Source organism: Choloepus didactylus, chromosome 5, assembly GCF_015220235.1.
Source record: "Choloepus didactylus isolate mChoDid1 chromosome 5, mChoDid1.pri, whole genome shotgun sequence".
Classification (NCBI taxonomy): domain Eukaryota; kingdom Metazoa; phylum Chordata; class Mammalia; order Pilosa; family Megalonychidae; genus Choloepus; species Choloepus didactylus.
This window is the reverse complement of record NC_051311.1, coordinates 133,254,836-133,282,404: the sequence shown is the minus strand read 5'-3', so window position 1 is coordinate 133,282,404 and position 27,569 is coordinate 133,254,836. Positions and strand designations below refer to the sequence as shown.

Below are 27,569 nucleotides of genomic sequence, written 5' to 3'. Positions count from 1 at the left end.
GAGGTGTCCAGTACAGTTATCTACAATGCATAGTTACCAACAGAACTTAAAAATCAGTGGATACCACTACAAAATGATTACATAACTTTAACATACAGTTTTTTATTTAAAAACATAAATCTACATTTAAAAGTTTGAAAAGGAAAAAAAAGTAAGGATCTTAACTTACTATTCTGAATGAAAAACTGGCCTTTATATATATTTGTTCAAAACCCTGAATGAACTGCAGGCCCCAGTTAATATGTAATTAAAATTAACATCTTTAATTTTTTAAAATAGCCTGAATAGTCTATTATGATAGACTAAAAATATTTATAGTACTTTCAGGGTTTGACTCACATGAAAATAATCTCATTTTTTAGGGAAGAAAAAAGCAGTAAATCACAAATTTTGACAAAAGTAATATAAAGTATATAAAGTATTTTCACTTATTTAAATAAATTAAGGAAACATATAAAAAAGACACTTTTATACAGTAAAACAGGTAAATTAAGAGAAGATAAACTATAGCATTACATTTAAATAAACATGAAAAAAATATATTTGGATGATGACTTTAATTTCCCCAGTAATCTTCATGAAGGTTTTGTAGCTGATGGCAGTGGTGCTTTTCCTTTCTGCTTAGCAGCCTTTTCCATTTTTATCTATAAATTTAAAAGATTTATTGATATAATAAGAATTTGTAAAACATTTCCCAAGGATAAAAGGTTGCACAATCTAAACCTCCTTTAGATTCATGTCTTATGTATACATAGCTATTTCACATCGTTATTTAGCAGTTAATCTAAATATTAAGCTGCTAAATATTAAAGCCAAAATCTGATAGCTGAAGGGACATAATTACATATTTTAAAAATGGTTTGATTTCAACTTAACGGAAATGTTTTAAGAAAAATAACGTGAATATTACTTTAGAGAAAATGAAATTAATTTCAATTGCCACTAAAATTTAGGGGAAAAAATGCTTAAACAACTAACCTGACATACAGCCTATGCACATTTCCTATAGGGTTACAGAATACACGTAATCTGGCTGGAAAATTTCTGGAATATGAACTGCTTTAAAGATAATTTCCTATGATTCTACTTTCTGCATTCCCACAGGTATCATTCTAAAGGTCTTGTCCTTCTCCATTGCAGCTGAAGCAAAGAGTAAGCACACATATCCTAAGCAGTGGCTGTCTAATTTTTTTAGACACATATATATCCTTCCCATGAGACAAAAGATCCCAGCAAACACAAACCTCACCTGTCTCTTACTTTCCACCACTCACACACACACACACCAAATTCCCAGAGGCAGCATCACTGCCTTACCCCTGCAAGAGAAAGGGAGAGAAAACAAGGGGTATGGCAGCTGGAGGCAGGGCCTCCTTCCTTCTAGGGTGATAGAAAATAACATCAAGAAGACAGGAGGAATCCGGTAAATGCAATTCACCGAATCCCATTTAACTGTAAATAAGAAATTTCTACTAATAAAATCAGATTAATCTCACCTCTGTCTCTTCCCCATTTTTCCCATCTCTCTCCTCTTTGTGTCAGATGGGAACCTCGTTCAGTTCCCATACACTCATAGCACTCTTGCACACTGTAGGAGTTAACAGATCACCTGCAGAACCACCAAAGAACACCTTATTCTAAGACAAAGGTTATAGGGTTTCGTGTCTAATGAATAGGCTTTGAATCTAAGCTCTACCATATATAAACCATTTGGGCAAGTTATTTAACCAACAATTTTCATATTTTTTAAAAGGTCATAGTAATAGCTACTTCTCAGGGTTAAGCAGTCAGTAAATGCTAGTTCCCTTCACCTCATTTAAGAACAAGTGCCAGAATTGGAAAAACATTAAAAAAAGAGAGCAAGATCTAAACAATAAACAAAAGCCAAAACAGTGTTTATGCATTGGAAATAGTACTTAGCAAATACATTCACCTAGATTCCTATGGGCAAAGAAAACCTTCTCCTTCATGTAAAAATCTTTTAATTTCCTGGCACTAACACAGTGCCTTGCACATAGTAGACCTTTGATAATGGTTTGCTGAATAAAATTCCCTTTTCTTGGGAAATGAGACCAGGGATCATCCACAGTGGAAGAAAATAATTTGATATGATATTAAAAAAAGAAGCAACTCTTAAATAATATGCAAAATTAGTTGGTAAACTATGTTACCACAAAGGCTTGAATTATCAAAGCAGATTTTATACAAGGCTTATACTAGATTCTTTCCCACACCAAATGTTACTAACAATCAGCAAAGGATACAAGCAGAACCAGACACAGATGCAGCATTTCTCTCTGGATGGGTCCTGAACCTATCTGTGATGGTTACATTCATGTGTCAGCTTTGCCAGGTGATGGTGCCCAGGTGTCTGGTCAAGAAGGAATGGCCTAACTGTTACTGCAAGGACACTTTTGGCTGGTTAATAAACCAGAAGGCTGGTTTATTAAATCATCAGTCAATTGGCTGCAACTGTGACTGATTACATCAAGAAGGGCAAGTCTTCCACAATGACAGAATGCAATCGCTGGCTTTAATCTAATCAGTTGAAAACTTTTAAGCGAGATAGAGAGGACCTTCACTTCTCTCTGGGGAGCCAGCGAAGCGTTTCCTGAGGAGTTCATCAGACATCTTCATCAGAGTTGCCAGTTCGCTGCCTGAGGAATTCATTGAACACCTTCATTGGAGTTGCCAGTTTGCTGCCTGCCTTACAGAATTTGGACTCGTGCATCCCCACAGTTGCATGAGACACTTTTATAAAATCTTATATTTAGATATCTCTTGTTGATTCTGTTTCCCTAGAGAACCCTAACTAATACACCATCAGCCACTGCTTCCCATTTGTTCCTTTTTCCTCAGTGGTTCGCACTTTGGTTTTGGAGTAACAGACAAGTACTAAGAAGTACTTGCCCTCTTAAGTATCAGCTTAGAGAAAACCATTTAGGTTTGAGGCTTAATTTTTATACTCAGTTAATCACATAGGCTGGAGAATTGATAAGCTGCATCTCATAAATTCATAAACCCGTATATCGCACAGGCTGGAGAGTTACAGGCTACATCTCATAAATCCATAAATTTCAGGTTTACTTATTTATAATAAGCAATCTGGATGGACCAGGTATTCCTGCTAAAACACTCACAGGTAAGAACTCCTCCCATTGTCTTCTCGCTAATAAGCACCACTGGCATGTTTTCAAGACAGTCAGTACTACCCAGGCTTAAGGAAGGGGGACAGAGAAAGTTAGAACCCAGTCTCCCATAAGTCTCTGAGGAAAAATTAAAATTCAGCTGTGAAGAGGGATTGAAAATGCATATTTGACCAAAAGGGGGAAAAAGAAAGTTTACAAGCTGAGGTTACAGTGGCTGAGAGTTCAGAGGCTATCCTGGAGGTTTCTCTTATGCAAGCTACAGCTAGACATTCCAAATGGCCACAGTATGCCATGCCCTTACCAAAAGTAGTCCCCAAATACCTTGGTCCCTACCTGAGATTCTATAAAAGATTTACTCACTAAGTTTTATCTCTCAGAAACTTAAATCCACCAGTGTTCCTATGCCAGGCAAATCCTAAAACCCAGAGGCAACAGCCTCTTTAAGAACAACAATCTGATGCAGCCCCTTTCCTCATAATGTTGACACCCCCTTTCAATATGAACAAGTTGGGGTGCTCACTGCCTAGACACCCCTGAAGATGGAGAAAGATTAAGTGAGAGGAACGGGTAGCAACAAACAAGGTAAGATTTAAAAGAGGTCTATGAATACTGAAACTTTATATAATTATAGTTTTTTGGGGTTTTTTTTGGATACTGGTTATTGAAATGGCTGGAAGGAGGTAAATGACGTGGTGGAACTGTAACCTATAACATTCTTTGAAATTTGTTCAATAGCTACTCATTGAATTGTGCTTTGAAAGTCTTCACCATTCTGTATATAACCTGTGTTTCATAATGAGGAAAGAACTGAAACTGTGGAACTAGAACCCATATCAATTTCTGAAATTCCCTATATAACTGCTTGTTGAGCTGTACATCAAAAGTTAACACCTTTCTGTATGTATGTTATATTTTACAATAATGGAAACAGCTGAAGTTGTGAAACCATGACCCACAATGTTCTTTTAAATTTGCTCTCTAACTACTTGTTAAATTATACTTTGAAAGTTATCACTATTATGTATGTAATAATACATAATTATTCACAATAAAAAATGCATTAAAAAATTCAACTGTGAATATTTGTGTTCCAGGAGTGGGGGTTGATTTGATTAAATCATCCTTCATCCTTGATGATAAGGCTGTTTTTGCCTTTTTTTTCATCACACTGACCATTCCACCTCATTCCCTGACATCCTACTACTATCTCTTTCCCTTAGAAAAGAGCATTCCCAAAGAATTTTCTGCAAAGACTGATACATTTTATATCTGCACTGTACAAAAAGATAGCCTCTAACTTCTGTAGATATTGAGAACTTGAAATATGCCCAGTGTGAGACTGAGGAAATAATTTTTAATCTTAATTTCTTTAAATTTAAACTTAAATATTCACATATAACAAATGGCTACAGCACATATATAGAACATTTCCACTATTACGGAAAGTTCTATTGGATAATACTGCCTTAAATCACATCCCAGGCTTACCCCTACTTGAAAATTCATCAGGGCAACCAAGTTAATCTCTATGTGTCCTACTGACTTCCTTTCCTCTTGGAATTTATTTAATGTTCTCCTTTCCCACACCTTCAGTTACTCCGAAAATTCTTATCTAAGAGTCATAGAGGAATCAATAAAAAATGAAAAAAAGTGTCTTTACTTTCATAAAACTCAATAGCTAGTTAGATAATAAATGCCCACGAAGCCACTGTAAAATAATCCTAAGGAAAGCACTTTGGGGAATGTACCATGTGGCTAGAGTACCATCCCCCATACCTCATCAAGCCAATATTCTCTCATCTAACAAACGGGAAAAAAAAAAAAACAAGAACACAACAAAACTTGAAAACAAGAATACTGCCATGAAGCATTCTCAAAGTAATATGAAAGGAGCCCTCCTCAGGCATGGATTCTCCACCAGTCAAAAGTATAAGTTACTTGACATGCATGAACATGAATATCAATCATATCTTTGTTAATTTTTTCAATTTTCCACAAATATTTATTGGAAACTTATTATGAACAAGGAACTACACTGGGTGCTGGGGAAAATACAAAGCTGAATAAAATACCATACTTATCCCCAAGGAGTTTACAATCTGGTACAGAACTGATGAAAATTTTCATTACTGAAAGTGGTAAACACATCAATACTGTGGTTGTTGAGCCCTGGAAATTGTTAAAATATGTTTATATTTACTATTCTGTTTCTTAAAGGCTATTGAGTAATTTTAACTTGAGTCTGTATATACCTTTAAAAAAAAGCCTCTAAGAAGAAATACTACATATGAAGAATTCAAGATACATATAATTTATAAATCTGCTGATGGATGATGTTTATTATTGACATTTGTATATTTAGTCAATCTTTATGATCTCCATGAATTAACCAGTGTACTGTAAATCATATTATTTATTAGTTCTGTTTCTGTCTGAGTTGTTGCAAATAAGCCTCAAGGCCCACCACCAGCTATAAATAAAGACTTTATAAATTATTCTTAATAATCATAATCAATATATAATCATTTACAGTGTCTTTGTTGCAAGAAGATGCTTAATGAAAAGCTTATTTCCTCAAAGACCTACCCTTTCCTGGTATCGTCGTTCAAAGAAAGCCATATCATCCTCTTCAGATCTCCTTGAGGAAGAAATTTGACTACTTGTACCTACTAATAAGGAAAAAACATCTAAGTAATGTATATAGTTATGAATTCCCCTGTGATGAAAAAAAAAAGGAAAACTTTCCTCCTACTGGATGATGTTTTATTTTTCAAACCAGAAACGGGCTTAATGGACTACTACATAGTTCTTTCTTTAGAAACAATGGTATAAGACAAAAGTAATTTTCATTGGCAAACATTCTTCAAATATTCAGTTGGTTTATATTATAGCTATTTCATATAAGAGTATTTAGTTCAACTACTTTTTACATTTTATATCTAAACTAGAAATCCGTGTTACTCTGTATCAGATAATGGACAGAATTATTGATTTACTGAGACTTTGAAAAGGCAACCATAAGTGATATTACCTGCTTTAAAATTTTCAAAACTAAAATCATTTTAACCACTTTCTATGATGTTTTCTGATTTATAAAACCAAACAAGCAGTAGTTTGTGTGCTGGAAGGAATTTAAAATTGCCTCATGTGCCAGTTTGGATGTATTATGTCCCTGGAAACGCCATTATTTTTGATGCAATTTTGTGGGGACAGACTATTACTGTTGATTAGGTTGGAACCTATTGGTTCAGTGTTTTCATGGAGATGTGACTCAGTTAACTGTGGGCGAGAACTTTCATTGGATTAGGTGTTGCCCCACCCATTCAGGGTCAGTCTTTATTGGGTCACTCAAGTACTTTAAAAAGGGCCACACAGGCCCAGACGCAGAGCAGCTGTGAGTGACATTTTGGAGAGCAACTGAGAGAGACATTTTGAAGACGAGCTGTAGCTAAGGGAAGGAAAAACGCCCCAAGAACAACATTTTGGAGAATGCCATTTTGAAACACAACCTGGGAGCAAGCAGACACCAGCCACGTGCCTTCCCAGCTAATGGAGGTTTTCTGGATACCAATGACCTTTCTCCAGTGAAGGTAATCTTATCGTTGATGCTTTACCTTGGACACTTTATGGCCTTAATACTGTAACTGTATAACCAAATAAACCCCCTTTATAAAAGCCAATCCATTTCTGGTATTTTGCCAAAAGGCAGCATTAGCAAACCAGAACACCTCAGGAGGAAAAATGTGGTTTTCTTTGTAGGTACCCCAAAAGCCCACTTCCATGGAAAAGTTCACCAACTTTGGAGGTGAACATCTTGGTTGAATCTCTTCATTTCCAGAAAAGAGTATCAATCTCACCACTGTTCTTCTGGTTTCTAAAGCATATGAATTCGGAGGCGGGGCAAGATGGCAGACTGGTGAGCTGTATGTTTTAGTTACTCCTCCAGGAAAGTAGGTAGAAAGCCAGGAACTGCGTGGACTGGACACCACAGAGCAATCTGACTTTGGGCATACTTCATACAACACTCATGAAAACGTGGAACTGCTGAGATCAGCGAAATCTGTAAGTTTTTGCGGCCAGGGGACCCATGCCCCTCCCTGCCAGGCTCAGTCCCGTGGAAGGAGGGGCTGTCAGCTCCGGGAAGGAGAAGGGAGAACTGCAGTGGCAGCCCTTATCGGAAACTCATTCTGCTGATCCAAACTCCAACCATAGATAGACTGAGACCAGACACCAGAGAATCTGAGAGCAGCCAGCCCAGCAGAGAGGAGACAGGAATAGAAAAAAAACAACACGAAAAACTCCAAAATAAAAGCGGAGGATTTTTGGAGTTCTGGTGAACATAGAAAGGGGAAGGGCAGAGCTAAGGCCCCAGCTCAGGCCCTGAGGCGCATATGCAAATCCCAAAGAAAAGCTGATCTCTCTGCCCTGTGGACCTTTCCTTAATGGCCGTGGTTGCTTTGTCTCTTAGCATTTCAATAACCCATTAGATCTCTGAGGAGGGCCCTTTTTTCTTTTTTTTTTAATCCTTTTTTCTTTTTCTAAAACAATTACTCTAAGAAGTCCAATACAGAAAGCTTCAAAGACCTGCAATTTGGGCAGGTCAAGTCAAGAGCAGAACTAGGAGAGCTCTGAGACAAAAGGCAATAATCCAGTGGCTGAGAAAATTCACTAAACACCACAACTTCCCAAGAAAAGGGGGGTGTCCGCTCACAGCCATCATCCTGGTGGACAGGAAACACTCCTGCCCATCGCCAGCCCCATAGCCCAGAACTGCCCCAGACAACCCAGTGTGACGGAACTGCTTCAAATAACAGGCACACACCACAAAACTGGGAGTGGACATTAGCCTTCCCTGCAACCTCAGCTGATTGTCCCAGAGTTGGGAAGGTAGAGCAGTGTGAATTAACAAAGCCCCATTCAGCCATCATTTCAGCAGACTGGGAGCCTCCCTACACAGCCAGCAGCCCAGAACTGCCCTGGGGGGATGGCACTCACCTGTGACATAGCACAGTCATCCCTCAACAGAGGACCAGGGGGTGCACGGCCTGGAAGAGGGGCCCACTTGCAGGTCTCAGGAGCCATGCGCCAATACCAAGGACTTGTGGGTCAGTGGCAGAGACAAACTGTGGCAGGACTGAACTGAAGGATTAGACTATTGCAGCAGCCTTAAAACTCTAGGATCACCAGGGAGATTTGATTGTTAGAGCCACCCCCCCCTCCCTGACTGCCCAGAAACACGCCCCATATACAGGGCAGGCAACACCAACTACACACGCAAGCTTGGTACACCAATTGGACCCCACAAGACTCACTCCCCCACTCACCAAAAAGGCTAAGCAGGGGAGAACTGGCTTGTGGAGAACAGGTGGCTCGTGGACGCCACCTGCTGGTTAGTTAGAGAAAGTGTACTCCACGAAGCTGTAGATCTGATAAATTAGAGATAAGGAATTCAATTGGTCTACAAATCCTAAAAGAACCCTATCAAGTTCAGCAAATGCCAAGAGGCCAAAAACAACAGAAAATTATAAAGCATATGAAAAAACCAGACGATATGGATAACCCAAGCCCAAGCACCCAAATCAAAAGATCAGAAGAGACACAGCACCTAGAGCAGCTACTCAAAGAACTAAAGATGAACAATGAGACCCTAGTACGGGATATGAAGGAAATCAAGAAGACCCTAGAAGAGCATAAAGAAGACATTGCAAGACTAAATAAAAAAATGGATGATCTTATGGAAATTAAAGAAACTGTTGACCAAATTAAAAAGATTCTGGACACTCATAGTACAAGACTAGAGGAAGTTGAACAACGAATCAGTGACCTGGAAGATGACAGAATGGAAAATGAAAACATAAAAGAAAGAATGGGGAAAAAAATTGAAAAACTCGAAATGGACCTCAGGGATATGATAGATAATATGAAACGTCCGAATATAAGACTCATTGGTGTCCCAGAAGGGGAAGAAAAGGGTAAAGGTCTAGGAAGAGTATTCAAAGAAATTGTTGGGGAAAACTTCCCAAATCTTCTAAACAACATAAATACACAAATCATAAATGCTCAGCGAACTCCAAATAGAATAAATCCAAAAAAACCCACTCCGAGACATATACTGATCACACTGTCAAACATAGAAGAGAAGGAGCAAGTTCTGAAAGCAGCAAGAGAAAAGCAATTCACCACATACAAAGGAAACAGCATAAGACTAAGTAGTGACTACTCAGCAGCCACCATGGAGGCGAGAAGGCAGTGGCACGATATATTTAAAATTCTGAGTGAGAGGAATTTCCAGCCAAGAATACTTTATCCAGCAAAGCTCTCCTTCAAATTTGAGGGAGAGCTTAAATTTTTCACAGACAAAGAAATGCTGAGAGAATTTGCTAACAAGAGACCTGCCCTACTGGAGATACTAAAGGGAGCCCTACAGACAGAGAAACAAAGACAGGACAGAGAGACTTGGAGAAAGGTTCAGTACTAAAGAGATTCGGTATGGGTACAATAAAGGATATTAATAGAGAGAGGGAAAAATATGGCAAACATAATCCAAAGGATAAGATGGCCGACTCAAGAAATGCCTTCACGGTTTTAACGTTGAATGTAAATGGATTAAACTCCCCAATTAAAAGATATAGATTCGCAGAATGGATCAAAAAAAATGAACCATCAATATGTTGCATACAAGAGACTCATCTTAGACACAGGGACACAAAGAAACTGAAAGTGAAAGGATGGAAAAAAATATTTCATGCAAGCTACAGCCAAAAGAAAGCAGGTGTAGCAATATTAATCTCAGATAAAATAGACTTCAAATGCAGGGATGTTTTGAGAGACAAAGAAGGCCACTACATACTAATAAAAGGGGCAATTCAGCAAGAAGAAATAACAATCGTAAATGTCTATGCACCCAATCAAGGTGCCACAAAATACATGAGAGAAACATTGGCAAAACTAAAGGAAGCAATTGATGTTTCCACAATAATTGTGGGAGACTTCAACACAACACTCTCTCCTATAGATAGATCAACCAGACAGAAGACCAATAAGGAAATTGAAAACCTAAACAATCTGATAAATGAATTAGATTTAACAGACATCTACAGGACATTACATCCCAAATCACCAGGATACACATACTTTTCTAGTGCTCACGGAACTTTCTCCAGAATAGATCATATGCTGGGACATAAAACAAGCCTCAATAAATTTAAAAAGATTGAAATTATTCAAAGCACATTCTCTGACCACAATGGAATACAATTAGAAGTCAATAACCATCAGAGACTTAGAAAATTCACAAATACCTGGAGGTTAAACAACACACTCCTAAACAATCAGTGGGTTAAAGAAGAAATAGCAAGAGAAATTGCTAAATATATAGAGACGAATGAAAATGAGAACACAACATACCAAAACCTATGGGATGCAGCAAAAGCAGTGCTAAGGGGGAAATTTATAGCACTAAACGCATATATTAAAAAGGAAGAAAGAGCCAAAATCAAAGAACTAATGGATCAACTGAAGAAGCTAGAAAATGAACAGCAAACCAATCCTAAACCAAGTACAAGAAAAGAAATAACAAGGATTAAAGCAGAAATAAATGACATAGAGAACAAAAAAACAATAGAAAGGATAAATATCACCAAAAGTTGGTTCTTTGAGAAGATCAACAAGATTGACAAGCCCCTAGCTAGACTGACAAAATCAAAAAGAGAGAAGACCCATATAAACAAAATAATGAATGAAAAAGGTGACATAACTGCAGATCCTGAAGAAATTAAAAAAATTATAAGAGGATATTATGAACAACTGTATGGCAACAAACTGGATAATGTAGAAGAAATGGACAATTTCCTGGAAACATATGAACAACCTAGACTGACCAGAGAAGAAATAGAAGACCTCAACCAACCCATCACAAGCAAAGAGATCCAATCAGTCATCAAAAATCTTCCCACAAATAAATGCCCAGGGCCAGATGGCTTCACAGGGGAATTCTACCAAACTTTCCAGAAAGAACTGACACCAATCTTACTCAAACTCTTTCAAAACATTGAAAAAAATGGAACACTACCTAATTCATTTTATGAAGCTAACATCAATCTAATACCAAAACCAGGAAAAGATGCTACAAAAAAAGGAAAACTACCGGCCAATCTCCCTAATGAATATAGATGCAAAAATCCTCAACAAAATACTTGCAAATCGAATCCAAAGACACATTAAAAAAATCATACACCATGACCAAGTGGGGTTCATTCCAGGCATGCAAGGATGGTTCAACATAAGAAAAACAATCAATGTATTACAACACATTAAAAACTCGAAAGGGAAAAATCAATTGATCATCTCAATAGATGCTGAAAAAGCATTTGACAAAATCCAACATCCGTTTTTGATAAAAACACTTCAAAAGGTAGGAATTGAAGGAAACTTCCTCAACATGATAAAGAGCATATATGAAAAACCCACAGCCAGCATAGTACTCAATGGTGAGAGACTGAAAGCCTTCCCTCTAAGATCAGGAACAAGACAAGGATGCCCGCTGTCACCATTGTTATTCAACATTGTGCTGGAAGTGCTAGCCAGGGCAATCCGGCAAGACAAAGAAATAAAAGGCATCCAAATTGGAAAAGAAGAAGTAAAACTGTCATTGTTTGCAGATGATATGATCTTATATCTAGAAAACCCTGAGAAATCAACGATACACCTACTAGAGCTAATAAACAAATTTAGCAAAGTAGCGGGATACAAGATTAATGCACATAAGTCAGTAATGTTTCTATATGCTAGAAATGAACAAACTGAAGAGACACTCAAGAAAAAGATACCATTTTCAATAGCAACTAAAAAATCAAGTACCTAGGAATAAACTTAACCAAAGATGTAAAAGACCTATACAAAGAAAACTACATAACTCTACTAAAAGAAATAGAAGGGGACCTTAAAAGATGGAAAAATATTCCATGTTCATGGATAGGAAGGCTAAATGTCATTAAGATGTCAATTCTACCCAAACTCATCTACAGATTCAATGCAATCCCAATCAAAATTCCAACAACCTACTTTGCAGACTTGGAAAAGCTAGTTATCAAATTTATTTGGAAAGGGAAGATGCCTCGAATTGCTAAAGACACTTTAAAAAAGAAAAACGAAGTGGGAGGACTTACACTCCCTGACTTTGAAGCTTATTATAAAGCCACAGTTGCCAAAACAGCATGGTACTGGCACAAAGATAGACATATAGATCAATGGAATCGAATTGAGAATTCAGAGATAGACCCTCAGATCTATGGCCGACTGATCTTTGATAAGGCCCCCAAAGTCACCGAACTGAGCCATAATGGTCTTTTCAACAAATGGGGCTGGGAGAGTTGGATATCCATATCCAAAAGAATGAAAGAGGACCCCTACCTCACCCCCTACACAAAAATTAACTCAAAATGGACCAAAGATCTCAATATAAAAGAAAGTACCATTAAACTCCTAGAAGATAATGTAGGAAAACATCTTCAAGACCTTGTATTAGGAGGCCACTTCCTAGACTTTACACCCAAAGCACAAGCAACAAAAGAGAAAATAGATAAATGGGAACTCCTCAAGCTTAGAAGTTTCTGCACCTCAAAGGAATTTCTCAAAAAGGTAAAGAGGCAGCCAACTCAATGGGAAAAAATTTTTGGAAACCATGTATCTGACAAAAGACTGATATCTTGCATATACAAAGAAATCCTACAACTCAATGACAATAGTACAGTCAGCCCAATTATAAAATGGGCAAAAGATATGAAAAGACAGTTCTCTGAAGAGGAAATACAAATGGCCAAGAAACACATGAAAAAATGTTCAGCTTCACTAGCTATTAGAGAGATGCAAATTAAGACCACAATGAGATACCATCTAACACCGGTTAGAATGGCTGCCATTAAACAAACAGGAAACTACAAATGCTGGAGGGGATGTGGAGAAATTGGAACTCTTATTCATTGTTGGTGGGACTGTATAATGGTTCAGCCACTCTGGAAGTCAGTCTGGCAGTTCCTTAGAAAACTAGAGATAGAGCTACCATTCGATCCAGCGATTGCACTTCTCGGGATATACCCGGAAGATCGGAAAGCAGTGACACGAACAGATATCTGCACGCCAATGTTCATAGCAGCATTATTCACAATTGCCAAGAGATGGAAACAACCCAAATGTCCATCAACAGATGAGTGGATAAATAAAATGTGGTATATACACACGATGGAATACTACGCGGCAGTAAGAAGGAATGATCTGGTGAAACATATGACAACATGGATGAACCTTGAAGACATAATGCTGAGCGAAATAAGCCAGGCACAAAAAGAGAAATATTATATGCTACCACTAATGTGAACTTTGAAAAATGTAAAACAAATGGTTTATAATGTAGAATGTAGGCGAACTAGCAGTAGAGAGCAATTAAGGAAGGGGGAACAATAATCCAAGAAGAACAGATAAGCTATTTAACGTTCTGGGGATGCCCAGAAATGACTATGGTCTGTTAATTTCTGATGGATGTAGTAGGAACAAGTTCACTGAAATGTTGCTATAGTATGTAACTTTCTTGGGGTAAAGTAGGAACATGTTGGAAGTTAAGCAGTTATCTTAGGTTAGTTGTCTTTTTCTTACTCCCTTGCTATGGTCTCTTTGAAATGTTCTTTTATTGTATGTTTGTTTTTTTTTGTTTTCTTTTTAACTTTTTTTTTTCATACAGTTGATTTGAAAAAAGAAGGGAAAGTTAAAAAAAAAAAAAAAAAGAAAAAAGACAAACAAGGAAAAAAAAAAAAAAAAAAAAAAAAAACGATGTAGTGCCCCCTTGAGGAGCCTGTGGAGAATGCAGGGGTATTCGCCTACCCCACCTCCATGGTTGCTAACATGACCACAGACATAGGGGACTGGTGGTTTGATGGGTTGAGCCCTCTACCATAAGTTTTACCCTTGGGAAGACGGTTGCTGCAAAGGAGAGGCTAGGCCTCCCTGTATTTGTGCCTAAGAGTCTCCTCCTGAATGCCTCTTTGTTGCTCAGATGTGGCCCTCTCTCTCTGGCTAAGCCAACTTGAAAGGTGAAATCACTGCCCTCCCCCCTACGTGGGATCAGACACCCAGGGAAGTGAATCTCCCTGGCAACGTGGAATATGACTCCCGGGGAGGAATGTAGACCCGGCATCGTGGGATGGAGAACATCTTCTTGACCAAAAGGGGGATGTGAAAGGAAATGAAATAAGCTTCAGTGGCAGAGAGATTCCAAAACGAGCCGAGAGATCACTCTGGTGGGCACCCTTACGCACACTTTAGACAACCTTTTTTAGGTTCTAAAGAATTGGGGTAGCTGGTGGTGGATACCTGAAACTATTAAACTACAACCCAGAACCCATGAATCTCGAAGACAGTTGTATAAAAATGTAGCTTATGAGGGGTGACAGTGGGATTGGGAATGCCATAAGGACCAAACTCCACTTTGTCTAGTTTATGGATCGATGTGTAGAAAAGTAGGGGAAGCAAACAAACAGACAAAGGTACCTAGTGTTCTTTTTTACTTCAATTGCTCTTTTTCACTCTAATTATTATTCTTGTTATTTTTGTGTGTGTGCTAATGAAGGTGTCAGGGATTGATTTAGGTGATGAATGTTCAACTATGTAATGGTACTGTAAACAATCGAAAGTACAATTTGTTTTGTATGACTGCGTGGTATGTGAATATATCTCAATAAAATGATGATTAAAAAAAAAAAAAAAAAAAAAAAAGAAAAATAAAGTCAACCTGATACAACATTACTCATCCTAGCAACTGCCTAACAACCTTTGGCAAACTTCAAGTTTATAAATGGCAACTAAACAGTCTGTTAAGAGCAAGCCCCGGAAAGAGCTACAGGCTATGAGAAGGAGGCGGTCCCCTTCAATAGTTCCTTTAGAACAGAAAATTAAAGTTGCTACCTGAAAACATGTTAAAGGGTCAGTGAATTTTCTGTGAAGCAGCTTGGTCATTATTAGCTTTACAACTGTGACCTGTGGCAGCAGCAATATTCAAAAGAGAGCACCAGCAAAATGCAAACCTCAGATACAGGCAATACACATCAATGAGGGGAACCTTATGTATTTCCTGTCCTTCATGTGCTTTTCTTGGAACATGACCACTTGTAATAAAAAGCAGTGTGCCTGTATTTTCATTGTTTAAAGAAACACATCAGTTCCTTAAAGCATAAACAGAGATTAATAAATTTGAGGGGAAATGCTTCTGTTTGTGAATGGGTAGCGTAAGAACAGTAGTCAACTCACGCCACTGTTACAGCAGATCTGCAGTCTCATGCTCTGTCTCCTACCTGCCCATTGTGGGTGGAGGTAGACGCTGCTCCTGGCTACCCGAAAGACCCCTGGGAAGCCACAGGGACACCAGTGACTTTTTTTTACCAATGGCAAGAGAAGAGTTGCTTAAGGCAATAGCCTCCATGATGAGTTCTAATATGGTGTGACAGAACTTTTTACATTATACTGAAACAAAAAACTTCAGATAATTCCTAGTATATTAAATAGAAGCCGAATTCTAAATGTTTCTCAATCATCATCACAAACAGTACTATTTACAGAAGGAAGATATGCGCTGGTACGGTTTGATAGTTTCTAATTATCAGAAAACTTACCAATAAAATATCTTACCTATGTGTACAAAAACATAGGGTCTCTGGGCCCACAAGTTTACAATCTATTCCAGTTGGTGATCGCCAGCTCACATATAGTCTATTCTGTAAGCGCATAGGTAAAACTTTTTTTTTATATTCTTCATATTCTTCAGGAGTAAAAAGTTTCCCTCCGTCATCCTCGCCAACAATTCTACAACAAAAAAATAATTCTCAGGTTAAAAATACTGAACTCTAAAATTAAACTACAGTTGCATAATCAAAAAAAGACTGCTTCAGCTTTCATCTTTTACTTTAGGCACATGTTAATAGCCAAATTACACACAAAGCTAATAGGACTATTGATTCACATATGAAAGAAGACTATAAATAAGACAGTCAACGCATAACATCTGATTTTACTGATGGGGTGTTTACCAATGGAATAAGGCAAAGAATTAACAGGTATTCATTTCAGTTTTTCTTTTGATTCTGCACACGTTCATTCTTCTCATCAAAAGCCACGCCTAAATTGCTAAAAGTTCTAACATTTTCCTCCTTTAAAAATAATTCCAAAAATACTAACAATACCAAGTACTATAAGAAATATACAATAAGGGAACAGTTCTCAAACTGTTTGATCTCAGGATCTAGTTACCCCAAAGAGCTTTCATTTATGGGGGACAGCTATCAATATTTACCATATTAAAAATTAAGACAAATTCTTAAAAGTATTTAATTCATTTCAAAATAATATATATCTTACATGTTAATGTAATAACATTTTTGTGAAAATTATTTTTTAAAACAAAAACAATTTTGTTTTAAAAGTGGTATTGTTTTATATTTTTGAAAATCTTTCTCATGTCTGCCTTAATAGAAGATTGCTGTATTTTCATATTTGGTTCTGCATTCAAATTGTTGCGATGTTATTTTGGTTTAAGTACATGAAAAATATCTGGCCTTACAGAGATGTGTAGTTTGAAAAGAAAGTATCTTAATAGCCTTTTCAGATAATTGTGATACTCTTCTTTGCTATATCCAAAACTGGAGGACAAGTGGTAATTTCTTAAAAGTTAGTTGCAACATGGAATCTGAAACCATATCAACGAACTTTTTGTTCTATGGTACACTGAAATTTACTGACCTATGTTGAAACAAAAAAATAACAACACCAAAAAGAAAGTACAAAAAAATATCAATGCAGCAGCCAACACAACTGATACTCACATCTGACCCCAAACCCTGGGACCTAACAACACTCTTGAGTCTGCACAAGTTCAGACCCACATCTCTGTGTGTTGTGAAGTCAGGTTCGCCATTTTTTTTAATTCCAGAAGAACCCAAAATTTTATGGGAAAAATTAAGCCACAACTATTTCTATTAAAAAATAAGAAGAAGAAGAATTGGCCTCTCTGGAGGAGAGGAAACAATTAAAAGAAGTTATTCAAAATTGAAGAAATTTCTCCTTGAAAATATCCCCTTTTAAAAGTCATAAAAAGTGTTCTTTCCTTAATTTTTTGTGCAATCCATACTTCTTTTTTCCATAAGTCTGAGCCTTTAGCTGAGGTAGGAAATAAAAACCAATTAAGCAACTATGAAATCATTACAACCTTACCTCAACAATTTAGACACACAACAGTAAAAAAAACAAACTTATTCTAAGAAGTTTGGGGTTATTTCACTTTATTTCTACCAAGAATATATGGATAGGTATCACAAAGACTTTAAGATAAATGCAAATTTTTAAAGAAAGATCGTACCACATGTATGCTCTAAACCAGTGCAGCACAAACTTTATTGCATTTACAGAATCCCTTGAGGATCTTGCTCAAATGCAGCTTTGGATTAATGGATCTGGAGTGGGCCTGAGATTCTGCTTTTCTTACAAGCTGCCTATTTCCCAGAAGCATGCTTGCTACACTTTTGTGTACCTTTCCCACCCAACTACCTCCTACCCAAGCATTTAGGCAAGACCAAATCAGGGAAAACTCTGAGGAAAGTAAGATTGTTTTTTACCTAGACTTGCTCTTTTGCAACTTTTCCCTTCCTTTCACATCTAGGCACTCAAGTCCTATTTTCCCTCACCTTTCCTAAATCCTGATATCAGTAAAAGGACTGATAATCTCTTTTATAGCAAAGTGTTACATGTTATTTATACTTGGAAAAATAATTTCTCATTGGGCCCTCTCTGCTAACATTTTCCGGGCCAGGCAAGAGACTACAACTAAAGGTCCACAGTCCACATATATAAATACCTAGGTTATCAGTCACCACCAGGGCCCAGAAAAAAGCCCTGAAGACCTAAAGGCTAAAACAGCGGCTCTCGATTCCTCTATCTCGGGACTTGCCCTTAGGAAGCTCGTTACTGCAAAGGAGAGCTAAACCTGCTTATAATTGTGCATAAGAGTCCCCCCTGAGTACCTTTTTGTTGCTCAGATGTGGCCTTGTCTCTCTAGCTAACCCAACTTGGCAGGTGAATTCACTGCCCTCCCCACTACATGGGATCTAATTCCCAGGGGTGTAAATCTCCCCGGCAATGCAGAATATGACTCCCGAGGATGAATCTGGACCTGACATCATTGTATTGAGAACATCTTCTTGACCAAAAGGGGGATGCGAAATGAAGTGAAATAAAGCTTCAGTGGCTGAGAGATTCCAAATAGATCAAGAGGTCACTCTGGTGGGCATTCTTATGCACTATATAGATAACCTATTTTAGGTTTTAATGCACTAGAATAGCTAGAAGTAAATACCTGAAACTATCAAACTGCAACCCAGTAGCCTTGACTCTTGAAGACGATTGTATAGCAATGTAGCTTACAAGGGGTGACAGTGTGATTGTGAAAGCCATGTGGATCACACTCCCTTTAGCCAGTGTATGGATGGATGAGTAGAAAAATGGGGACAAAAACAAAATGAAAAATAGGATGTGGGGGGATGATTTGGATTTTCTTTTTTACTTTTTTTATTCATATTTTTACGTTTCTGGGAAAAGGAAAATGTTCAAAAAATAGATTGGAGTGATGAATGCACAACTTTATGATGGTACTGTGAACAGTTTATTGCACACCATGGATAATGGTATGATATGTGACTATATCTCAATAAAACTGAATTAAAAAAACAAAACAAAACAAAAACAAAACAGCAGCTCTGCCCAGAGGGCTAGATGGAAGTAGCTCCCTAGCCCAGGACTTCCGGGGTTACCTGGACCCACGGGAACAGTGGGTGGGGGCAAGCCGCTCACACTCACACCTCAGTTTTCCAGCTCACAATTTCCTGGCAGTTCTGGCCTTTCCCTAAAATTCCACCAGCGGGCAATCAGAAGGAGTGCAGTCAGTTGAGGAACCCTTTCGGCGCAGACATCCCCTGGGTGATCTGAGGCGACCAAGTTTAAACAGAGGCGCCTCTGTCGCTGTGGTTTTTCCAGGCCGAGGCTGTGACTGTCCCACTTCCCGCCTGTACATCCTCCCGCTCTCAGCCCCGAAGCCTCTGGCAGTCCCTCTCCAGTAATTCTCATTCGCTCAGTTTCCCGACTTGCAAAACCTCTCTTAGGATACTAAAAGAAAAACACGTCGCCGCAGGTGCGTCAAACTTTCTCGGGGCCCAGGCCCGGGGCAGTGAATTGCGTCCAAAACCGGCAAAGGGGGAGACTACGTTTCCTGTTTGGGGAGAGGCGTGCCCCCGGAGGCACCCAAACACCACCACTGGATGTCGTTTTCCTAAAAAGCAGGACCTCGGGGTTCGGAGCACGTTTGGAAGTTCATAACTTACCCTACAACTGACTTAATTTGCAAACCTGATGTGTGCTTTCGTGGGCGCCAGATATTCCACTATCCTTTAAAAAAAAAAAAATGTCTCTACATAAATCTGGAACTGATACATTGAATACAACTGCGTGTCGTGACAATATTTAATTACATAAAGACGCAACGTGAAAGTAATCAAAGCATCCCCCAGGAGCCGAAGAACGGATTCCGAGATCCGGCGCTCGCCCTCCGGATCCCCCGGCAGCGCCATCAGCCCTCCTCCGACGAAAGGGGACGGGGATCCGGCCGTGGCGACGCGTGCAGGCCCCGCGGAGGCTCCGGGAGCCGCCGGTGAGCGGGATGCAGGCCCGGAACCGCCGCCTCCTCACCTCCGGTACTCCAGGTACTCGTCCACTGCCGTCGCCCCGCCCTGAGGTAACGTCAGCCGCTCCATGAGTCGCCGGGAAGTGAGAGGCGCTGGTTCTACGATGCCAGAAACCGCCCCCAAAGTGCGCGAGCGGAGCACAGAAGCGCTGGATCCCGCCCCGCCCCGCCCCGCCCGATGGCTCCTCCTCCCACACTGGACGCCTCTCCTCTGGCCCCGACCGCGCCTCCCCTCTGCCGGGTCACACCTACTCTCTCCTAGGCCGCGCCTTCTTCCTCCTAGGCCGCGCCTCCTCCCGTCCGGCTGCACCACCTCCCGCCAGGACCGGGCCTCCTCTCTCCCGCAGCTCCTCCTCCTGGCCCCACCTCGTCTCCTCCCTCCTGTCTCTCGATTGACGCGTCCTGAACACTCGGCGGCCGCGGGCGGTGACCGATCAGGGCGCGCGCGCTTCCACCTGGCAGCCCAGGCTGGGTCTTGAGAACCCCGTCTCTCAAACCAGAGCTGCACCCTACATTGAAGTGCTATTTTGTCGCCGTCCATAAACCTTGCCCCTGTTGTCTCTCCTTTTTCCCTGAGCTGTAAATCTCCTTGTAAAGTAATAGTGAGTGCAATGTGTTGCATATAATATGGACGCAGAGGAAATGGATTATTTATTTGCAGAGCGCTTTTCACTTATTCCATCTCCTGATATGTAAGTGGTTTTGAGAAGGTTCTGATTGGTTGGAGACCCGCCTCCCCATAATCGCCAGCCACTTTTATAAAATTGCCGTTTTAAAGGCTGTGATATAAAATTTACAGTCCTGGTTTTGTGTATCCAGGCGTGTCAAAAAGAAACATATTCTTCAAAGGAAAGGATAACATATTTAAGGGGAAACAAATGCAAACCATCTCATTAGACTTTGCTTAATTAGAAAGACTCTCCACAAGATCTGTTTAAAATTGAATCGCCATGGTGATTTGCCCATAATTTGGCTTTAGGAAAAGAAGTGGAAAATCCATCATTAAGACGGAAGGAGTTATAAAACAGTGACGCTACCTGGCGATCAGGGTTAGTGCCCTCTGTTAATTATCTGAGAAGATGCATAAGCAAACAATAAGAAAACTACTTCTATGAACTTCGGTATACAGTACTTCATACTGAACGTTATCCTTTAAAAAAAAAAAATACTTTCCTGAATATTACAGGTTCAAAAAGAAAAATATGTTGACAAATTATTTAGGTGTCTCCCACCCCCTCCACACTACCCCCCACCCCACCCACCTCCACCCACCTCCCCTTTCAGTGACCCTTTCTCCATTCTAAAGTTGGTCTTCCTGCTCAAGCTTGTTGGTGCCTACTTGAATGCTAATTTTTATTACTAAAAAAAAAAAACTGTGACTATGCTGTATATGTCTTTTATATGTATAATATAGTTTATATAAAAAGAAGAAAAGCTGATTTAGTCTAGGCAAGTGTTTGGCTATGGCCACTCACACATGCAGTTGATCAAAAGGAAGAAAAAGACTTGAAGACTGTTAAATTTTTGAGGAAACTATATTGTCCTCAAAATCCCAAGTCTGGCTGGAAAAGCTTTTTACTATTCAACCTCTGTGGTCCCCAGGATCCTGCACTTGTACCAACAGGGAGTAGATTGTGAAAGTTGTGCATTCCCTCAGCAAAGTCACTTTTCCCAGTGCTCACATTAGACACTGCCATGGGTGACTTTGGAATAAGATCCTTTTCCAAAGAAGTGCCACAAAAAACTGGGAGAAAATGAAAAAGGTAGATCCTTCCAGACAATAGAACCAGAGGCTGCCAGATTGGTCATGCAATGAATTTACTCCACTGTTGGAACTTGATGTCATTACTATTCTTGCCAGGTAGGATTTGGTGTGTGCCATGGACCAGCATCTTCTGTGTATTTCCCATTCTCCCCTTCTCTGGATGGGAGTTTTTATTGCAATTATCCTATTCTATCCTCATCACTGTAATATTAGGTATATTCAGTGTCTGAGTCTGCCAGGGCTGCTCAATACCATACACTGGTTGGCTTAGAACAGGAGTTTACTGTCTCCCGTATTTGAAGGCTAGAAGTCCAAACTCAAGTCATTGGCAAGGCCATGCTTTCTCCCTGAAGTCTGTATGAGGCATGCTGCCTTGCTGCAATCCGGGGTTTCTTGGCTTGGCTCTTGGCCTCCCATCATGCTGCCCCCTCTCTCCTCGTTTCCGGTTCTGCTGACTTTCTGTTTCTGCTCTTCTGGTTTCTGCTCTTTCGGTGTGGTGGTTTGAAGCAGTATGCATCCGGGAAAAACATGTTCTTAAATCTAATCCAGTCCTGTGGGTGTAAATAGGATTCTTTTGATGAGGCTACTTCAGTTAAGGTGTGACCCATCCCATGCAGGATGGGACTTAATCCTATTGCTGGAGTACTTTACAAATGAAATGAATAGAGAGAGAGGAAAGAAACCCATGGAAGCAAGAAGCTGAAATCAGCAGAACCCAGAAGAGAAGGGAGAGACCAGCAGATGTCTCCAGGTGCCTTGCCAAGTGACAGAGGAGACCAGAATCACTGGCAGCAGGTCAGAAGAAAGCATCCCCTCAATGATGTCTTGATTTGGACATTTTCCCAGCCCTGAAACTGTAAGCTAATAAATTACCACTGTTTAAGCTAACCCATTTCATGGTACCTGCTTTAAGTAGCCTAATGAAACTAATGACATCTTCAAAGGTCCTATTTACGAATGGGTTCACACCCACAGACAAGATTTAAAACTTGAACATATCTTTATGGGGTACCTATGTCCAACAGGGGGCTTCTGGGAAAACTGATGTTCATGCCCCCTTTTCCCCTTCTCCTTTCTTGAATTTGCATAAGATTTCTGGAGCTGTGACAGCTCTTGAAACCACGGGGAAGATTCCCTGAACCAATGCCAGCAACCACCTATCCCCATACTTCTTAAAAGCCACAAAAAATAAACTTATATTGAATTAAGCCACTGTTTGTTGGATTATTCTGTAATTTGTAGAAGAAAGCATTCCTACCATAACACTGCACAAAATGCTGATTATACCTATCTCATAAGGTTTTATGAGAACTAAATAAGTATGTAAAATGTGTAATACTTGCCTAGGCAATTTTTGTCTCTTTGTCCATCCTCCTTCCTAGATCAATGTAGCTACATTATATCTTTTTATTAAAGCATAAGTCAGAACCATGTATAATATTATAATTAGCAAAAGTATCATTTTAGATGAGGTTAGGGTAACTTTCTGATTTCTCCTATACTCTTATTTGTCATGCACAATATTTTTGTTGACTTCTTTGGCTAGAAGAGTATTGCTCTAACAATCTTCCTGGAATTGTCTGCAATTACTATTTTGATTATTTAAATTATTATTCAATATTAATTTAGATATTTAAATATTTAAATATATCAACATTTTAATTATTTCTCAATAAATTCATTGAAATCGTGCTTGCCTACACAGATTTTTTTTGCCACTTTCCATATGTTCACACAGCTGGCACTTTCTGCTATTTATCTCTGTTCCTTTAGCTTCTACCTAAAAACAAGGCTAGCAACAGTAGTCAAAACAGCTTGATACTGGCACAAAGATAGACATACTGATCAATGAAATAGAATTGAGAATTTGGAGATAGACCCCCAGATCTACAGTTGACTGATCTTTGATAAGGCCCCCAAAACCACTGATCTGAGACATAACAGTCTCTTCAACAAATGGAGTTGAAAGAACTGGATATCCGTATCCAAAAGACTAAACGAGGACCCCTACCTCACACCCTATACAAAAATTAACTCAAAGTGGATTAAAGACCTCAATATAAGAGACAACACGATAAAACTCCTAGAAGATAATGTAGGGAAACATCTTCAAGACCTAGTATTAGGAGGTCGCTTCTTAGACCTTACAACCAAAGCACAAGCAACAAAAGAAAAAATAAATAGGAACTCCTCAAAATTAAAAGTTTCTGCACCTTAAAGGAATTTGTCAAAAAAAAAAAAAAAAAAGTGAAGAGGCAGCCAATTCAACAGGAAAAAATATTTGGAAACCATGTATCTGACAAAAGACTGACATCCTGCATATATAAAGAAATCCTACAACTCAACGACAATATTACAGACAGCCCAATTATAAAAATGGGCAAAAGATATGAAAAGACATTTCACTGAAGAGGAAATACAAATGTCTAAAAAATATATGAAAAAATGTTCATCTTCACTGCTGTTAGGGAGATGCAAATTAAGACCACAATGAGATATCATCTCACACCAATTAGAATGGCTGCCATTAAACAAACAGGAAACTACAAATGCTGGAGAGGATGTGGAGAAACTGGGACTCTTTTTCATTGCTGGTGGGACTGTATAATGGTACAGTCACCCTGGAAGACAGTCTGGCAGTTCCTTAGAAAACTGGATATAGAGTTATCCTTTGATCCAGCAATTTCAGTTCTCAATATATACCCAGAAGATCTGAAAGCAGTGACATGAACAGATATTTGCACATCAATGTTCATAGCAGCATTGTTCACAATTGCCAAGAAATGGAAACAATCCAAATGCCCTTAAACAGATGAGGGGATAAACAAAATGTGATATATACACACAATGGAATACTATGCAGCAGTAAGAAGGAACGAAGTCATGAAACAGATGACAACATGGATGAACCTTGAAGACATAATGCTGAAGGAAATAAGTCACACACAAAAAGAGAGATATTGTATGTTACCAGTAATGTGAATTCTGTGAAAAATGTAAAATAAATATTTTATATTGTAGAATGCAGGGGATGTAGAGATAGACAGCAACTAGTGAAGGGTGAATGATAATCTAATAAGAACAGATAAGTTATTGAGAGTAATCTCAATGCTATGGGAATGCTCAGAAATGATTATGGTTTGCAAACTTTCTTGGGTAGGGTAGGATCATGTTGGAAGCAATGCAGTTATTGTAGGTTATTTGTTTTTCTTATTCCTTTATTTCATTGTGTTTGAAATTTTTTTTTTGATAGTAAAAAAAGCTACTGCATTAAAAAATTAGCTTCAATGTAGTTATTCTAGGTTATTTGGTCTATCTTATACCTCTGATTATGATTTGTTAATTTTCTTGGGGTATGGTAAGAACATGTTGGAAGCAATGTAGTTATTTTAGATTACTTGTTTTTCTTATTCCTTTGTTTGGATATGGTTTATTAATTTTTGTGGGGGTATGGTAAGAACATGTTAGAAGCAAAGTATTATTTTAGGTTGTTTTTCTTAATCCTTTGCTTTGTTTTGTTGGAAATGTTGTGTTTTTGTTTGTGTGTTTGTTTTAATTTTTCTATGAATAAAGTTAAAAAAATTTTTAAAAAGGACACTGCAGACTGGCAAATAAATAAATAAATAAATAAATAAAATCGAGGCTAGCCACTCATAAATAGATAAAAAACTACAGCAGCAGTTGACAATGTGTGATTTGAGAGAGTTGGTTTCTGCTCCTGAAATATCAACTCCATTTCAGGATCTTGCACATATCTGAATGTTGAAAGTTTTTAACTTATAAAAGTCTCTACAAAATGTATATGTGCCTGGGAGGCTTCAAACCTTATTAGCTAATGATTAAGTTATGAGTAAACACTTTGGTGGAAGGTTATTAAGAAATAGTAGAGAGGAAGTCAAAGTGGGAATGGGACCTGACTGTGAAAGAAAAACCTTAGGAGGAGCCCACCACCTGGACTGGTTACTTTGGGAATGTGCTCATGGCTTCTACAAGCCACCCACCCTCTCAAGCAAGAGAAATGTTTAACCTGGGTGGAGACTTTGCCACAGAGTTTGCCTGCCATTCTGCAGCCACAAAAACATCTGTTCACTAGTGACAATTCAGATGATTCCCCAGTTACTGGTGGGAATGACCAATGGGCACTTATATATGTACAACCTGGATCCCCAGGAAGGAGGCAAGTGTACCCCGATGAAACAGCACAAGTTGGACGGCAATATGGAGACAGCCAATGAAATCCAATCTCCACATCTCACGACTGCCCCTTAGTAACTCAGACCTATAGCCCAGCTGTAGCAAAAGCTTACCCAGGTGACTGGGTTCCATGGGTGGTGCTTGTCTGGAAGAAGCCAGAGCCCTGCAATTGGATGAAGACAGTGCGCATCCACCCATGATCCTTCAGAATGAATGAACTTGACCTGTGAACTATAACCCCTGAAGCAGAGAACATTGACTTGACAGAGGATATTGTGTTATCCCATATAAACTTTGGCCTGAATTGGGGGAGAGGGTGCCAGAGGACTTAAAAAATAATAATAAAAGATTGTAGCTGTAGTCTAATTCTTAATGTTGTTGAGAAATACAATGTTTTCACTTCAGTGGCTTTTAATTCTGCTTACGAATTTTAGCTTTTTGTTTTTCTCTTTTTGCCAATATTACCTGTTTGGTGAAGCCCTTGAAATCTCCTTGCTTTGCATGCATAATGTGCCAAGCCAGCACAGAGTAACTATAAGCCACTTTATAACAAACTGAAGTTGTTTGGTTTTTTTAATATGTGTATATAGCTATGGGTGCACCTGAGGGAAATGTGGTCTTGGGTAGAGTGGTGACAGGTCTGCTCTGCTGGACCCTGGGGCTTCTGGTGCAGGGCTTGTCGTGTGCTAGGGCCCTTGGAGGAGAGGCCTCTCCCCATAGACCCCCGCCGGACCCCTTCTCCCCATTTTGTTTTGTTAATTAAATTCCTTTCAGATTGGATTATTCTGGGATTTCTTCCAGAGTGGACTTCTATTTTGTTCCTGATCTTGTTTTCCACGTGGCTATTAGAAGAGAGAGAGGTTCTTTTGGACATTTCCTCTTGAGAGCAAGTGAACTTGAAAGAATGCCCAGAAGTACTTGGAGAGAAGGACAGTGATCTAGTTTGTATAATAAAATTGTCTGTTCTTTTACTTTAATCTTCCTGTTAAACAATTGTGTGGTTTTTAAAGAAAATTTGTAGCTACTGCTATGTCCAAGAAAGCCCAACATTCAAATGGGATGGGTACCAGAATTGTTATCTTACCTTGGGCTCTACTGTTTGCCAGGAGGCTCTTTTCATATGTGTCACAGAAAGCAGAGACAGGTGGGAACAGAGAGAGAAGCTGGCAGTGAACACCTACTTACTTGGCCAGGTTGATATGTGCCTTTTCTGTTTTAATCCTTAAAAGTGTGTTCACAAAATGATAAAAGACTGTGTTTACAAGTTTCAGTATTTCCATAGCTTTCCTTTCCATCTGTATAGAATTAAACAACCTCAAATACCCCAAACTGTGCATTGCAAACCAAGACACACAGCAGGTAAATTTGCAAGGGAACTGAAGTAGAATTAATGGCATGAAAGACACAGATTCCTTGGGAGGGTGAAAGTTAAGGATAGAAGCCAGAAAGCAAAAATATTGTATTCACCCGTCTTTGCACGTTTTCAGGTTTTCAACCCAGAGGAGGGATCTGAGATGTTTTCAGGTCATTCTTTGTAGCTTGATCAGACTAGCTGAACAGCTTGTAAAAGGCAAAGAGGAGCTGTAAATGCAACCAACAGCCTCACTCCACGCACCCCCGACTTTAGTTCCCTCCCTATCCCTGGGGCCTGCTTATAAAGTGGCCAACCCTAAAGTGAAATCCTAAATGC

General features: G+C 39.1%; 1 protein-coding gene and 1 pseudogene across 3 annotated transcripts; one reads left to right on the top strand and one right to left on the bottom strand.

The window, feature by feature from the left end:
* Positions 1-126: 126 nt before the first annotated feature.
* Positions 127-20,057, bottom strand: FAM221A (family with sequence similarity 221 member A). Of its 3 annotated transcripts, XR_005217146.1 has the most exons (4): positions 19,926-20,057; positions 15,825-15,998; positions 5,736-5,818; positions 127-644 (listed from the first exon to the last, which is right to left on the bottom strand). XR_005217146.1 is itself a non-coding variant. In XM_037837524.1 (3 exons), the coding sequence occupies exons 1-3, from the start codon at positions 19,988-19,990 to the stop codon at positions 641-643; spliced, it is 243 nt and encodes an 80-aa protein (XP_037693452.1). In that variant the 5' UTR covers positions 19,991-20,057; the 3' UTR covers positions 127-640. The 3 variants fall into 3 exon arrangements, 1 of the variants encoding a protein (XP_037693452.1); XM_037837524.1 differs by lacking the exon at positions 5,736-5,818; XR_005217147.1 differs by lacking the exons at positions 15,825-15,998; positions 19,926-20,057 and having other exon boundaries at positions 127-1,609; positions 5,736-6,628.
* Positions 19,989-26,096, top strand: LOC119535449 (annotated as a pseudogene).
* Positions 26,097-27,569: the final 1,473 nt, after the last annotated feature.

What these genes read in the sequence shown, in the direction of transcription:
- FAM221A (XM_037837524.1), bottom strand. Translation starts at nt 19,990, where the DNA reads ATGGAGCGGCTGACGTTACCTCAGGGCGGGGCGACGGCAGTGGACGAG. An exon ending in GAGTACCTGGAGTACCGGAG is followed by an intron (nt 15,999 to 19,925) that starts GTGAGGAGGCGG and finishes TTTTTGTTGTAG; the next exon opens with AATTGTTGGCGAGGATGACG.